This window comes from Euleptes europaea, chromosome 5 (genome assembly GCF_029931775.1).
Source record: "Euleptes europaea isolate rEulEur1 chromosome 5, rEulEur1.hap1, whole genome shotgun sequence".
Taxonomy (NCBI): domain Eukaryota; kingdom Metazoa; phylum Chordata; class Lepidosauria; order Squamata; family Sphaerodactylidae; genus Euleptes; species Euleptes europaea.
The window spans coordinates 91,464,670-91,476,971 of NC_079316.1; the positions used below are offsets into that span (position 1 = coordinate 91,464,670).

Consider the following 12,302-nt stretch of genomic DNA (forward strand, 5'->3'; position numbering starts at 1 on the left):
TTTTAACTAATCTATTGAGGAATGTTGAGCCCAGTGTATCTGGAAATATGTTTCTAATTTGTTCCCCAAAGGACTGTGTTGACATCTTTAGTTTCACTTCTTTTTCTGCATCACCAATGCACAGATCCTCAAGTAATAGTCAAATTCTGACCAGCTTTGTACTACTGAGCTTCTAAGCGCCTTTCCTGTAAGGGCTAATTTCTCCATTAAGTGGGTATACACATAGCATGTTGGTTACAGGACTGAGGTGGGATTCATGCAGCAACAAGTACTTTTTGCCAAACTGCTGGGTACAGAGGTGGGCTTCCGAAAAAAAGAGGAGGAAAAGAAAAGCTATCCTTTTGTATTATCTTCACAGATCCCTGTACCAAATTTTAGCAAAGGAGGCTACACTTCTCAGCACAGTAACTAATCATCTCCATCCCAAGAGAAACTCCTAATTCTACACCCCTCTTCCCGTGCAGCATGTGGCCATAGTGACTTTAGAATATTTGTGGACCTTTAAGGATATTGTTGCTGAAACTCCAAGGTTTCTGGTGAAGAACAGAGGGATATTAGGTCTCCTTCCTTAAGACACAGGAGGCAGGAAGTTAAAAATAACCTTACCTGACAGAGCAGGCTCCTTACCCCCAGTGTGTTCTTGCTTTTGATAAGGAAGTAGATATAGGAAGTACCACTTCCTCAGATCTTTATGGTTGGAGGCATACCAAACTGTTTACTTCTTATTTATTCTTATTTATTTATCCTCTTACTTCTCCAATATCTTGGTATCCTTAGGAGCTCACCTTCATCTTGAGGGTATACATCTTCACCTATACTTGGACAGTAACCTCATCAATGTCAGAGACATGCAACAAACTCAGAGGGGCAATTATTGTTGATTACCTTCAGAATTATAGATTCCAGGTCAATTTCTGATCTGGAATTTGACACATAACTCCAGTGGGGTTTCTTATCAGTAGAGCACAGGAACAATGAGTTGAAGCTGTTGCAGAAAGTGAGGACCAATTAATGGATAAGTCTTCCGAAGATATTCCAATTCTTTGTAGGCTGATGCAAGAAGAAAGCAAATGTTTCTCTCAAATGAATATTCTAGATGTTGTGCAGTTCTATATCAGGGCCTTCAACTAAACATCAATTTGCTGCCCTTAATGCTGTCGTATCTTCTTAAAAGAAAAGATCCCCCCCTGCATGTTCCCATGTGAAGAGGTTCCTGAAGAGGGTGGAGCAGTTTTCATACATCTTCCGTTCATCAGCTTCCCACACAGAGGCTTATCACTGTTACCTTACTAGTATTCCCAGCGATGTATTAAGAGTTTGAAAATGTTATAAAAAATTCTATTCGCACTTTCTATGTATTCCCACCGATGTATTAAGAGTTTGAAACTGTTATAAAAAATACTGTTCGCGCTTTGTTTGGCCCCTTTAGCTGTGAAGACGTCTTCCAACCATTTTTTAGCCGTGGCATCCAAAAACCCTTTTAAAGTGCTGTTTTTTATAACATTTCCAAACTCTTGATACATCGCTGGGAATACCTAGTGCGATAACAGCCACTATCTTGCAGGCCCTCTCCAGACCTCCCTTGAAGAACTATCTTAGGAGAGAAGCCATCATCTGGCAGAAAGTCCAAGCTAATTGTTCTGTCTGTGGAAAAGACTTAGATGTTTTCCATACGAACAAAGTGATCGTTAACACAGATCCATGGTTGGTACTGAAGATCAAGTCCAACCTTTTCAACAAACAAACAAACCCTGCATTCATTTATCCTTTGTATGACTGAGAGACAGTGGCATAAACTGTGTATGTAAATGTTACAAGCTTCAGTGTCTCAGCAGCCTTCTTAGATCATTCTCCTAGGAAAGAAATCTGTACAGCTGCCATGGTGAATTTCCATTCATTCATTCACCAAACACTACATGGTTGCTTCTTGGGCACTGGTCAGTGTCCCATACAGTTGTAGAATCTTTCAGACCAGGAGGTACACAGCTGGTCTTGGGATCAGTTCCAGCTTATGCACATCCCACTTCCCAAATGTCCCTCTGCCCAACTGTGGAGAAAAGAATTCTCAGATTGATGAATTTGTTTCAGGGTCATGAGCAGAACCATCCCACACTTTCCGGTTCCCCTGGGTTTAGTGTTCCTTGATAGGATTATTGATCTTTGATTTCTTTTTCTTGTTAAAGGTCTAGAATGAGGGTAGGGAGTCCACCTCTGAAGAGAGAGGGGGTCATTTTTAATTCCCTGCCTCCTGTGTCCCAAGGAAGAGTATTTCCTCCTTCTGGAATGTTGCTCTACTTATATCCAAAACAAAGTAAGACAAAATCTCCCTATCTCACTGCTTAGATTGACTTATTCTCAGAAACCATTGTGCAAAACGCCTGTTTCCACTGTCATATGTCTCCAATGCACTCTTCTCTATCAGCAGCATTCACTTGACTAGCAGAACTTCAGGGTCAAACTAAATGTGAAGGTTTTCTAAGAGTTGGGTCTGGTTTGAAGAATTCTGTGTATGTGGAGCAGCAAAAACAGGGAGATAACTCAGCACTACTTTGGCATGAGAAAACAGGTTTTTTTGGTGGGGAGGCAGGAGTCCTCATATCTCCTCATAGCAATGTTTTGAGTCCAAGCAGGCTTTCCTTTATTTTTTAACAGCCATTCCTTGCAGTTGCAGTGTGGTGGTGGTAAATCAGCATTAAGTCTAGGGAATCTGGACCCGCACGTCCAGTTTGGCCTCTCAGATTGTTAGGCTACAGGCCCAGGGTCAGTGAGGGACTATAACATTACCACGTTTCCTGCTTTGCTGCTTTTTGAGCAAGCTGATGCCTGGATTTTCATCTACCACCTTTAAATATTTTGAATAATTTGAAATTAATAGCCTAATGTTAATAACTGTCAATATTTTACATAATCTGTGACCAATCCAGGTTGTGCCAGGCTCAGGAGCCCCTGCCACCCCTCTTATTTACACTACTGAGAGTTCACACTAGATATCCTAGAACCCAAGAGCGTGACTTTTGATTTAGGGAAACAATATGGTCCCTGACAAATTTTATCCTTATTTCATGTATATCCTTACTTCATGTATTGTTGGCATTTGACAGTGTAAAATCAAACGATATAATTCCATCCCATTTGATTTTTCTCCCCTTTCTCTTTGCTCTTCTTCTCCTCAGACTGGCATTACATATGTAAACCGCCCACTGGATAGAGAGTTGGTGCCAGAGTACAAATTGACTGTGACAGTGAAGGACAACCCAGAAAATGCACGCAATGCGAGGCGGGTAATTATATACACCACCAGGTTTTCCCACTATAGCATTGGGGTTAGGCTTACTGAGAACTTTTCAGGTACTTCTGTCCCAGAAAACAAATGAAATTATTGAGGTTCAAAGACACATGAATCAAACCCAAACTTTGGGTTGTATCATCTAGAGAGCTTTGACTCTCAAAAGATTAAGCCTCGAAAATCTTTTTGGTCTCTAAAGTGATACTGGACTTGTATCTAGCTCTTTTACTGCAGACTAAAACAACTTACCCTCTGAAACTAAACCCAAACTTTGTTTCTTAGTTTCTCTTCTCAGTCAGAGGATCCAGACCAAAGGTTTCAAGGCCTACCTTAGAAAACTCAAAATAGCCCTTCACTCAACTTTTCTGTAGCTTAAGAACATAAGAAAAGTCATGCTGGATCAGACCAAGGCCCATCAAGTCCAGCAGTCTGTTCACACAGTGGCCAACCAGGTGCCTCAAGGAAGCCCACAAACAAGACGACTGCAGCAGCACCATCCTGCCTGTGTTCCACAGCACCTAATATAATAGGCCTAACATATTCATCAGTTTCTGGCAGCCTTCCTTCAATGCCATGATTTACTTCACACCTTTTGGTTTTTCAAGTTTTGATCTCATGTATTGATACATCAAATATCTGAGCTAATGCTGTTTTACAATGCATTATAAACTAAAAACAAAACAAAACAGGTATTTTATGAAATTGTAGTTCTGATTAGTAATATTCCAGAAACATTTTGTTGTGACTGAGTGACACAGAATACTGAACTTGTTTTAACACCATGGATATATCTATTGTCTCCAGAATAATCTGTAGAAGAGATTGTCCTACTGCTCTGATGCCTGCATTGCCTTTCTGTTCTCTTTTAGAGCTTTTAACTGATAAAACTTTACATAACTTAAGATGAACAGAAGCTACCTCATCCCACGAGTCTTATTATGATGACTTAGATCTACCAATGTGTGTGTGTGTGTGTGTGTTTGTGTGAAGTGCCATCAAGTCGCAGCCAACTTATGGCGACCACTTTTTTTGGGGGGGGGGTTTCATGGCAAGAGACTAACAGAGGTGGTTTGCCAATGCCTTCCTCTGCACAGCAACCCTGGTATTTCTTGGTGGTCTCCCATCCAAATACTAACCAGGGCTGACCCTGCTTAGCTTCTGAGATCTGATGAGATCAGGCTAGCCTGGGTCATCCAGGTCAGGGCAGATCTACCAATAGTAACCTCTTAATAATTCCATTCTCTTACACGCATCAGGTTCAAACAGCAAGGACATCAAGAGAAGCCCTCTTGGTGCTGCCACCTCCCTCAGTGGACTCACCAAAATCCAAGCCTGAATGCCTCCGAGAAACACTGGCAACCCTTTGGGGTTTAGGGTTAAGTTAGCCTAGGACATAAAAATGTTCACAAAAGTTTGTTTAGGTGAGATGTTATATATTTATTTTGTATACATTACCTAGTCCAAGCCATTTGTGCTTGGGCAGCCTATACAACTAAGCAAAAATATATATAAAACATTGGCAGTCTAGAGACCAGTTTATACTGTTTCAGCAGGCAACTATGGATTCTTTTTTTTTGTCGTTCTCTCCTTTTTTTATTTAGGATTTTGACCTGCTAGTGATTTCAGTAGCAGATGAAAATGATAACCACCCGCTTTTTACTCAGAGCTCGTACCAGGCCGAGGTGCTAGAGAATTCCCCCCCAGGTGCGTGTTCCCTCCAACATATCAATTTATCCTTGCGGCATGAGTAGTGTTAAAAGTGCAAGAAGCTCTTCCTCAGGTTGTTTTCTGAAAGTCATGAGTGGTTCTCCCATGTAAGTGGTGAGTACTTTCCCTTTTACTGTTTTCCTCAGCAGCTTCTCAGAAACAGGAATGCGTCCCAGAAGACCTGGTAAAGTGGAAGTGGCCAAACAAACTCCTCTGCTGTTACCTTAAATGAACAACATAAATAAAACCTGTTTTTCCCTGGAAAAGCAGCAGATACACTACTGAAATGTCAGATGTTAGGTTTAAGTATGTTGTAGTACACCAGTGACAGAAAATGGAGAACAGTTGCTGTATCCAACAACTATACACAAACTATTCAATAAAGTTGGTGAAAGCTCTTTGAAAGATGCTATGTAGGGAAATGTATAGCAGTGTGGTATAGCCCTTGGGAACAAAAAGAAACCTTGCTTAAAACACCTTGGATTTTTTTAGCAGTAGAACTTCATTTAAAAAAAAAATCATTAAAGATTTTTGTACAGTATTGTTTGATACAGAAAACCGAATTGTTGGTTGGGATTTTTACAAACACAGCTCATAAATGTCACAAATGCAGAGCGTGATCCCTCCCAACTCCCTTCCTCGAATGATGTTAGCAGTAAAGGAATAAGAGTACCAGAGTGTGACATGCTCCCATTTTGCTGATACCAGCTATATCAACGTAGATTAAAGCGCATATTTGTTTTTCATCCTTAAGAATTAAGTAACTGCAAATACATATCTCCATTCAGTGCAAAGTCACAGGTCCTTAATTTGGACACTTTTTGGCACTCTGTTTTCAAAATGTTTACACTTCGGCAAGTTCCAGTGCATCTTTGTCTCCCACACTTATGTGGAGAGTAGTGGAAATCTAGGAGTCAACTAAGGAGGCAAACTTTCCACTAAATGTCCTTTCAGTTCAACATGCTGATGAATTTGTTTGTTTTCTTTTAGCAGGGCTTTAAGGCTTCTCCCAGGGGGCTTCTTGATTCAGTCTGCCAAGGTTGCACCACACACTTCTCTTCTGTCTCATAGAGCCTCACCCTGTTTCATCCATTCATTCTTCTGTTTTATTCATTTGGGTGGTGAAGCGGGGGGGAGATGGAGGAGTCTATTAATGTTGTTCCTTTTATTGAGATCTTCATGTTCGATTCAGGAACTCGCATCACAGTGCTCAATGGACCAATTCTAGCTTTGGACAGTGACCAGGGTATCAATGCAGTAGTGACATACCAGCTGTTTGGGATGGCAACAGACCTTTTCATCATAAACAACAGAACAGGTAAGGAAGTCTTCTGACTCCCTATGGAATCTTCACTGTGACCAATGGCAGGCTGGAAGCAGAAGAAAAGAAGTTGGGGGAAAGAGGGGAGGGCAGTTTAGAAGTTGGCATTCTGCAACAGTTGGAGAAGAACTGGGAGAGAAAGTGTGTTGAAACAGAGGAGGAAGAATTTAAAGCTGAAGAAGAGAGAAGAGGCAAGAAATGCAAGATACAAACAAATCTGATGGCTGGGAAAATTCAGTTGAACAATGGACAACTTGGGGTGAAACGCAGTAGCAGTGAAGAACTGAATGGTTTGAGAGACCATTGCTCTCGTTTGTTGCTGGATGTTAGAATTTTTCTATTGGTAAAGAAGGTAAGAAAATAAGAAGAGCCCCACTAGATCAGACCAGTGGTCCATCTAGGCCAGCAAATTATATCATACAGTGACCAACAAGTTGCCCTGGAGGGTCAAACAAACAGGGTGTAGAAACCGAGGTCCTCCCCTGCTGCTGTCTCCCAGCACTGGTATTCAGAGGCTTGCTGCCTCTGTAGATGGAGGCTTACTTTAGTCACTATGGTTAGTAGTCATTGATGGATCTCTCCTCTATTAATTTGTCTAATCCCCCTTTAAAGTTTGTGTATGCTCGCGGCCATTACCACCTCTACTGGCAGTGAATTCCCCACTTTAATTATACGTTGAGTAAAGAAGTACTTTCTTTTGTCTGTCCTGAACCTATTTGCCAACAATTTCATTGGGTGCCCCTGAGTTCTAGTATTATGGGAGATGGGAAAAAATCTCCCTCGATCCACTTTCTCCACCTGGTGCGTAATTTTATAAACCTCTAGCATGTCTTCCCTTAGCCATCTTTTTGTTTAGACTGAAAAGCACCATAGGAAAGGTGCTCCAATCCCTTCATCCTCTTGGTTGCCTTCTTCTGTACTTTTTTTCCAGCTCTACAATATCCTTTTTGAAATATGGCAACCAGCACTGCATACAGTATTCCAAATGAGGCTGCACCAGAGCTCTATAGAAGGGTATTACAATAGCATCCATTATATTTTCAATCCCTAATAATTCCTAGCATGAAGTTTGCCTTTTTCATGTATGCTGCACACTGTGTCAACATTTTCATCGAGCTTTCCACCACAACCCCAAGATTTCTTTCAGTCTCAACCAGTTCAGATCCCACCAGCATATATTTAAAATTAGGATTTTTTGTTTCAGTATGCATCACCTTATACTTACCCACGCTGAATGTTATTTGCCACGTTGTTGCCCACTCACCCAATTTAGAGAGATGCTCCTGTAACTCTTCACAATCTGCCTTGGTTTTCACCATCCTGAATAATTTGATAGCATTTGCAAAGTGGACCACGTGGGGTGTCTCCAGGGGTTAAATGCCATCTGGGACCATGCCCCTGGACTGAATGCCCTGCTGGGTAGGCTTTCAGTTGCCTGTCACTCTTACAGGGGCCAGCTGAGTGGAGAGGGCAGTTTTCTGATACAGCCAGAAAATCCAGTTTTGAGAAACCTCAAACAGTAACTCTATATAACTTTAAAAGATTGAAAAATTAGTTGGGTTATTATCTGTAGTAGAATAGGCATAGGTTATATATGAGCGGATAATATTATATGGGTGAACTGTTGTGTTTGTTTTACTAGGAACAACTTTAAGTTAGTAGTAGCACTGATTATTCTTGCCTCTCTTCAGACCTTCGATTGGCACCTGTATGTATTATCACATACCAGCATGATCTCTAGTAAACATTACATTAATAAATTAGGATTTCTATGTAGATAGTTTTAACTTCTTAATCATTATTTATTTTTAGAAGTTTTATTTTGCATTCCTTCTGTACACAAGAACTCAAGGTGATTTTCAAAGACATATGAGTACATCTAGACATGTTGTGCATGCAGAGCAGAATGATTGCCAGATATATGGACAGCTATAACCCAGCCTGCCCTGCCCTGGATGGCCCGGGCTAGTCTGATCTCATCAGATCTCAGAAGCTAAGCAGGGTCAGCCCTGGTTATTAGGAATAATACCAGGGTTGCTGTGCAGAGGAAGGCACTGGCAAATCACCTCTGTTGGTCTCTTGCTATGAACACCCCCCCAAAAAAGGGGTCGCCATAAGTCGGCTGCGACTTGAAGGCACTTTACACACACACACATAACTCAGCCCACACCAACAAAATAAGAGGAACAGAAAGCACCAAGTGGTGTATGTATAGCTAGGCTGTACCATTGCAAGCTAAAGGTGGGAGTGATTGAGTGTTTCTCTTTATAAAATGCTCCCTACATATACAAAGATAACATACTAAGAAGAAGGCTAACTAAAACATGTTAGCTTTGTGCATGTGGGGAGTATTTTAAATGGGGTTGTGCTCAAACATTCCTTCTCCCACCATGCACTATAAAATACATCAACAGATACATCATGTGAGCCTTGTGGTCATCTGTTCAGGTCATAGTAGGGCAACTCATAGAAGTCTACTCATCAGCAGAGTCAGCATTTTCTTAGCCACACATTAGGTAAGCTGGAGGCCTTACCATACTGTTTACAGTGTTGCCTACTTTTGTTTTCCAGATCAGCACAACATAGGAAGAACATATTTTTTAAAATGGTCTGAGCTGAAGAAAACCTACATTTTGAAGTCACCCCTTTCCCCCAACTGTCATACAATTTGTCTGGCCGTCCCCACATATATTTTGTGATGTGTATAGTGATAGCGATGATGGCCTTGACAAGGCAAGACTATTGAATGTAGGTGGTATAAATGCATTTACCATAGGGTTGCCAACCTCCAGGTACTAGCGGGAGCTCTCCTGCTATTACAACTGATCTCCGGCAAATAGAGATCAGTTCACCTGGAGAAAATTGAACTCTATGGCATTGAAGTCCCTCCCCTCCCCAAACCCCGCCCTCCTCAGGCTCCACCCCCCAAATCTCCTGCCGGTGGCAAAGAGGGACCTGGTAACCCTAATTTACCAACTAATGAAGGCCTCTAGGCTTCATTTTACTTGTTGCAACTTGCAAGTGCCAATGTGTATGTTGAAGGGTACAATTTGTTGTGGTTGCCAGTTTTGGTGAAATGAGATTTATACTCTGTTGCATATTTAATAGAGTTTGAGAACCTTTGGATTATATTTTTCTACAGCTTGTTTTTATTTTTTCTAATTGATTCTTCTAAATCCCCTCCAGGTGTCATTCTGGTGAAGCCAGGCCGGTTAATAGACAGAGAAGCCTTCTTGAATCCAGTTTTGGAATTTCTGCTGCTTGCAGTGGACGTTGGCAAGTTGAACAGCACAGCTAGGCTTACAGTGACTATTCTGGATGATAATGACAACCAGCCAGTCTTTCACCCAGCAGCGTTGACTGTTCGAGTGATGGAAAACATCCCTCCAGGTCAGAATAACAACAAAATGCAGAAAGGCTTTTGAGTTTTGGATGAGGATGAATATCGCAAATGTATTGCCCAGGCTAGCCTGATTTCATCAGATCTCAGAAGTTAAGCAGGATCAGCCAACCGAGGAAGTCTGGGGCTGTTTTGCAGAGGCAGGCAATGGCAAACCACCTCTAATGTTTCTTCCCTTGAAAACCCTACAGGGTTGCCATAAGCTGGCTGCAACGTGACAGGACTTTATAAACACATACACATTGCAAATTTTAAAAGAATGAGGAACCAAAAGTAACTAAGAGTTGTGCAACTAAGTTTCCTAATTCCTTGTTTCTACTGATAGTGAACAGAAGATTTCATTTTTTGTCATTTTCCAAGGAAGCTGGATATTGAATCTTTGTGAGGTTTTTACTGGCCATGAAGTAGCAATGCTGTCAGTAGAATTCAAAAGTATGTGTGTGTGTGTGTGTGCAGATTGTCTGCAGATTTCACTTGCAAGCATTGGTAATATCTCTTCATTCTTATTTTTTTTCAGCTAGAGAATAAGGAAAAACAGCAGTGTGTGTGGTTAATTTTCAGTCAGAAACTTGGTTTTTTGCCCATTCGTGTTTGTAAACGTTGGAGGGTTGCCAACCTCCAGGTGGTGGCTGGAGATCTCCCACTATTACAACAGAGATCAGTTCCCCTGGTGAAAATGGCTGCTTTGGCTATTGGACTCTATGGCATTGAAGTCCCTCCCCTCTCCAAACTCCGCCCTCCTCAGGCTCCACCCCCAAAATCTCCAGGTATTTCCCAACCCGGAGCAGGCAACCCTAAGAAGTTGTCATAGTTTTTCTTTTAATGTAAGAGGACTCATTTTGTATATGACCTTTATTCAAAGAGCATCCATACAGCATGCTGCATAGAGCATCCATAGAGCATGAAGTTTATCCATTTCCCCCCTATATATTTATGACTTTGCACATTTAATGGTATTAAATCAGTTCCCTTGGCCCTACATGAAAAAAGCTGTCATTTCAGAATTCTTTACAAATTACTGGAAGGAGGCATTTCTTGCTGTTGCTATCATGTTACACATGTTACCTTCCTTTATAGCAGTCTTTAGCAATCGGTCCCAGGAATTGAATGCTGGACATTCAAGGAATAATGCAAGATAGCATCTCTTTTGTTCTATAGACACAAATAACAGAAAAAACCTCTAATGTCACAGTCTGGGTTTCCCCCAGGTTTTTCTGTCCTTCAGGTAACAGCAACCGACATGGATAATGGCCTCAACCAACAGCTGAGCTACCGAATTGAGAGCGGAGCTCAAGACAAGTTCTTGATCAACACCAACACTGGGGTGATCAGTGTGGCTAACACCACTATAGACAGAGAACAAAAGGACAACTACCGGTTGACAGTGGTTGCCATGGATCGGGGTACGCCCCCCCTCTCTGGCACAGCCACTGTGAGTATCCTCATCGATGACGTCAATGATTCTCAGCCAGAGTTCATCAACCCCATCCAGACGGTCAGCGTGCCTGAGTCAGCTGCCCTGGGCACAGTTGTTGCCGAGGTGACGGCAACAGACAGAGACCTCAATCCCCAGCTGGAATACTACCTCATTGAAATCCTGGCCAAAGATGATACTGATGCTCTTGTGCCAGACCAGCAGGGAGCTTTTGCAGTGGATTTTAGAACAGGTACAGGAGTTGGAGGGTGAATTCTAAACAGTTTTTTATTTAAGTTTGTTGATGTTGATAATACACAGTTATTAAGGAAGAAGATTAAAGCACATAGAGAGAAAGAAAAATGAGTATGCTGTTTTCAGCTGTGGAAAATAAATAGCATTGGTCCAGAAGAGCATGTGCATTTACTGTTCTATCAAATTAGACTTTCTGTATGTTGAAGAACTGGAAAGGTCAACTGTTGTTAAAGTTCCGTTTTCCTTTAAGAGGGATGCTGGTGCAACTGACAGTGATGAAGATGGTTTTCCACTTTTTCTGGTGTTCCTTGTTTCTCTTTACACATTTTGCTCTTTCCCTCATCTCCTGCTTCTTTTTCCTCTGTCTTTTCCTTTCTAACTGTTCCCTGCTTTCTCTGTTTCTCTGTATATTTTTTGACTGGTGCTTGCTTCAACTAACTGTTCTTTTTGTTTCTCTTATGGCTCTCAGACCTGCAGGTTTGATATCTATATTTCTATAAGTAAATTCTGTGTTTCCCTTCTATCGCAGTCAGCACCTTCTCCATCCTCATTTTCATCCTCCCCAGTTTAGTGTTGGTTTGTGTCTTGCCGGCAGACTGCAGTTGAAACGCATGCCTGCCATGCATTGTGTTATAGCCTTCACAGACTGAATGCTGACAGCTTCCCAGAAGTCCATAGCTGGGAGGGAGTGGGCAAACATGTTTAGGGTATGTGACCTGTTGACCTGTGTTTTGGTATATAGGGGAAGGGAAACAAAGGGCCTGAATCAAATGTAATCCAAAGTGGCAAAATAATTGTGACTGGTGGTGTGATCCGAAAAATGTATCTCTGGTTATCTGCTTGCAATTCATTTGTTATGTATTTATCCCACTTTTTCCCAAGGAGCTCAGGTTTGACATACATTAAGCAATGCCAAATT

At 41.6% G+C, this 12,302-nt stretch overlaps 1 protein-coding gene across 1 annotated transcript in view; it reads left to right on the forward strand.

Moving 5' to 3' along the window:
- The window catches only part of CDH23 (cadherin related 23), a 553,698-nt gene that overhangs the window by 494,888 nt on the left and 46,508 nt on the right, over positions 1-12,302 (forward strand). The window contains exons 42-46 of the mRNA XM_056850511.1: positions 3,174-3,281; positions 4,888-4,990; positions 6,186-6,311; positions 9,501-9,704; positions 10,923-11,381. Coding sequence (XP_056706489.1) covers positions 3,174-3,281; positions 4,888-4,990; positions 6,186-6,311; positions 9,501-9,704; positions 10,923-11,381 — 1,000 coding nt within the window. The remainder of the gene's footprint in view (positions 1-3,173; positions 3,282-4,887; positions 4,991-6,185; positions 6,312-9,500; positions 9,705-10,922; positions 11,382-12,302) is intronic.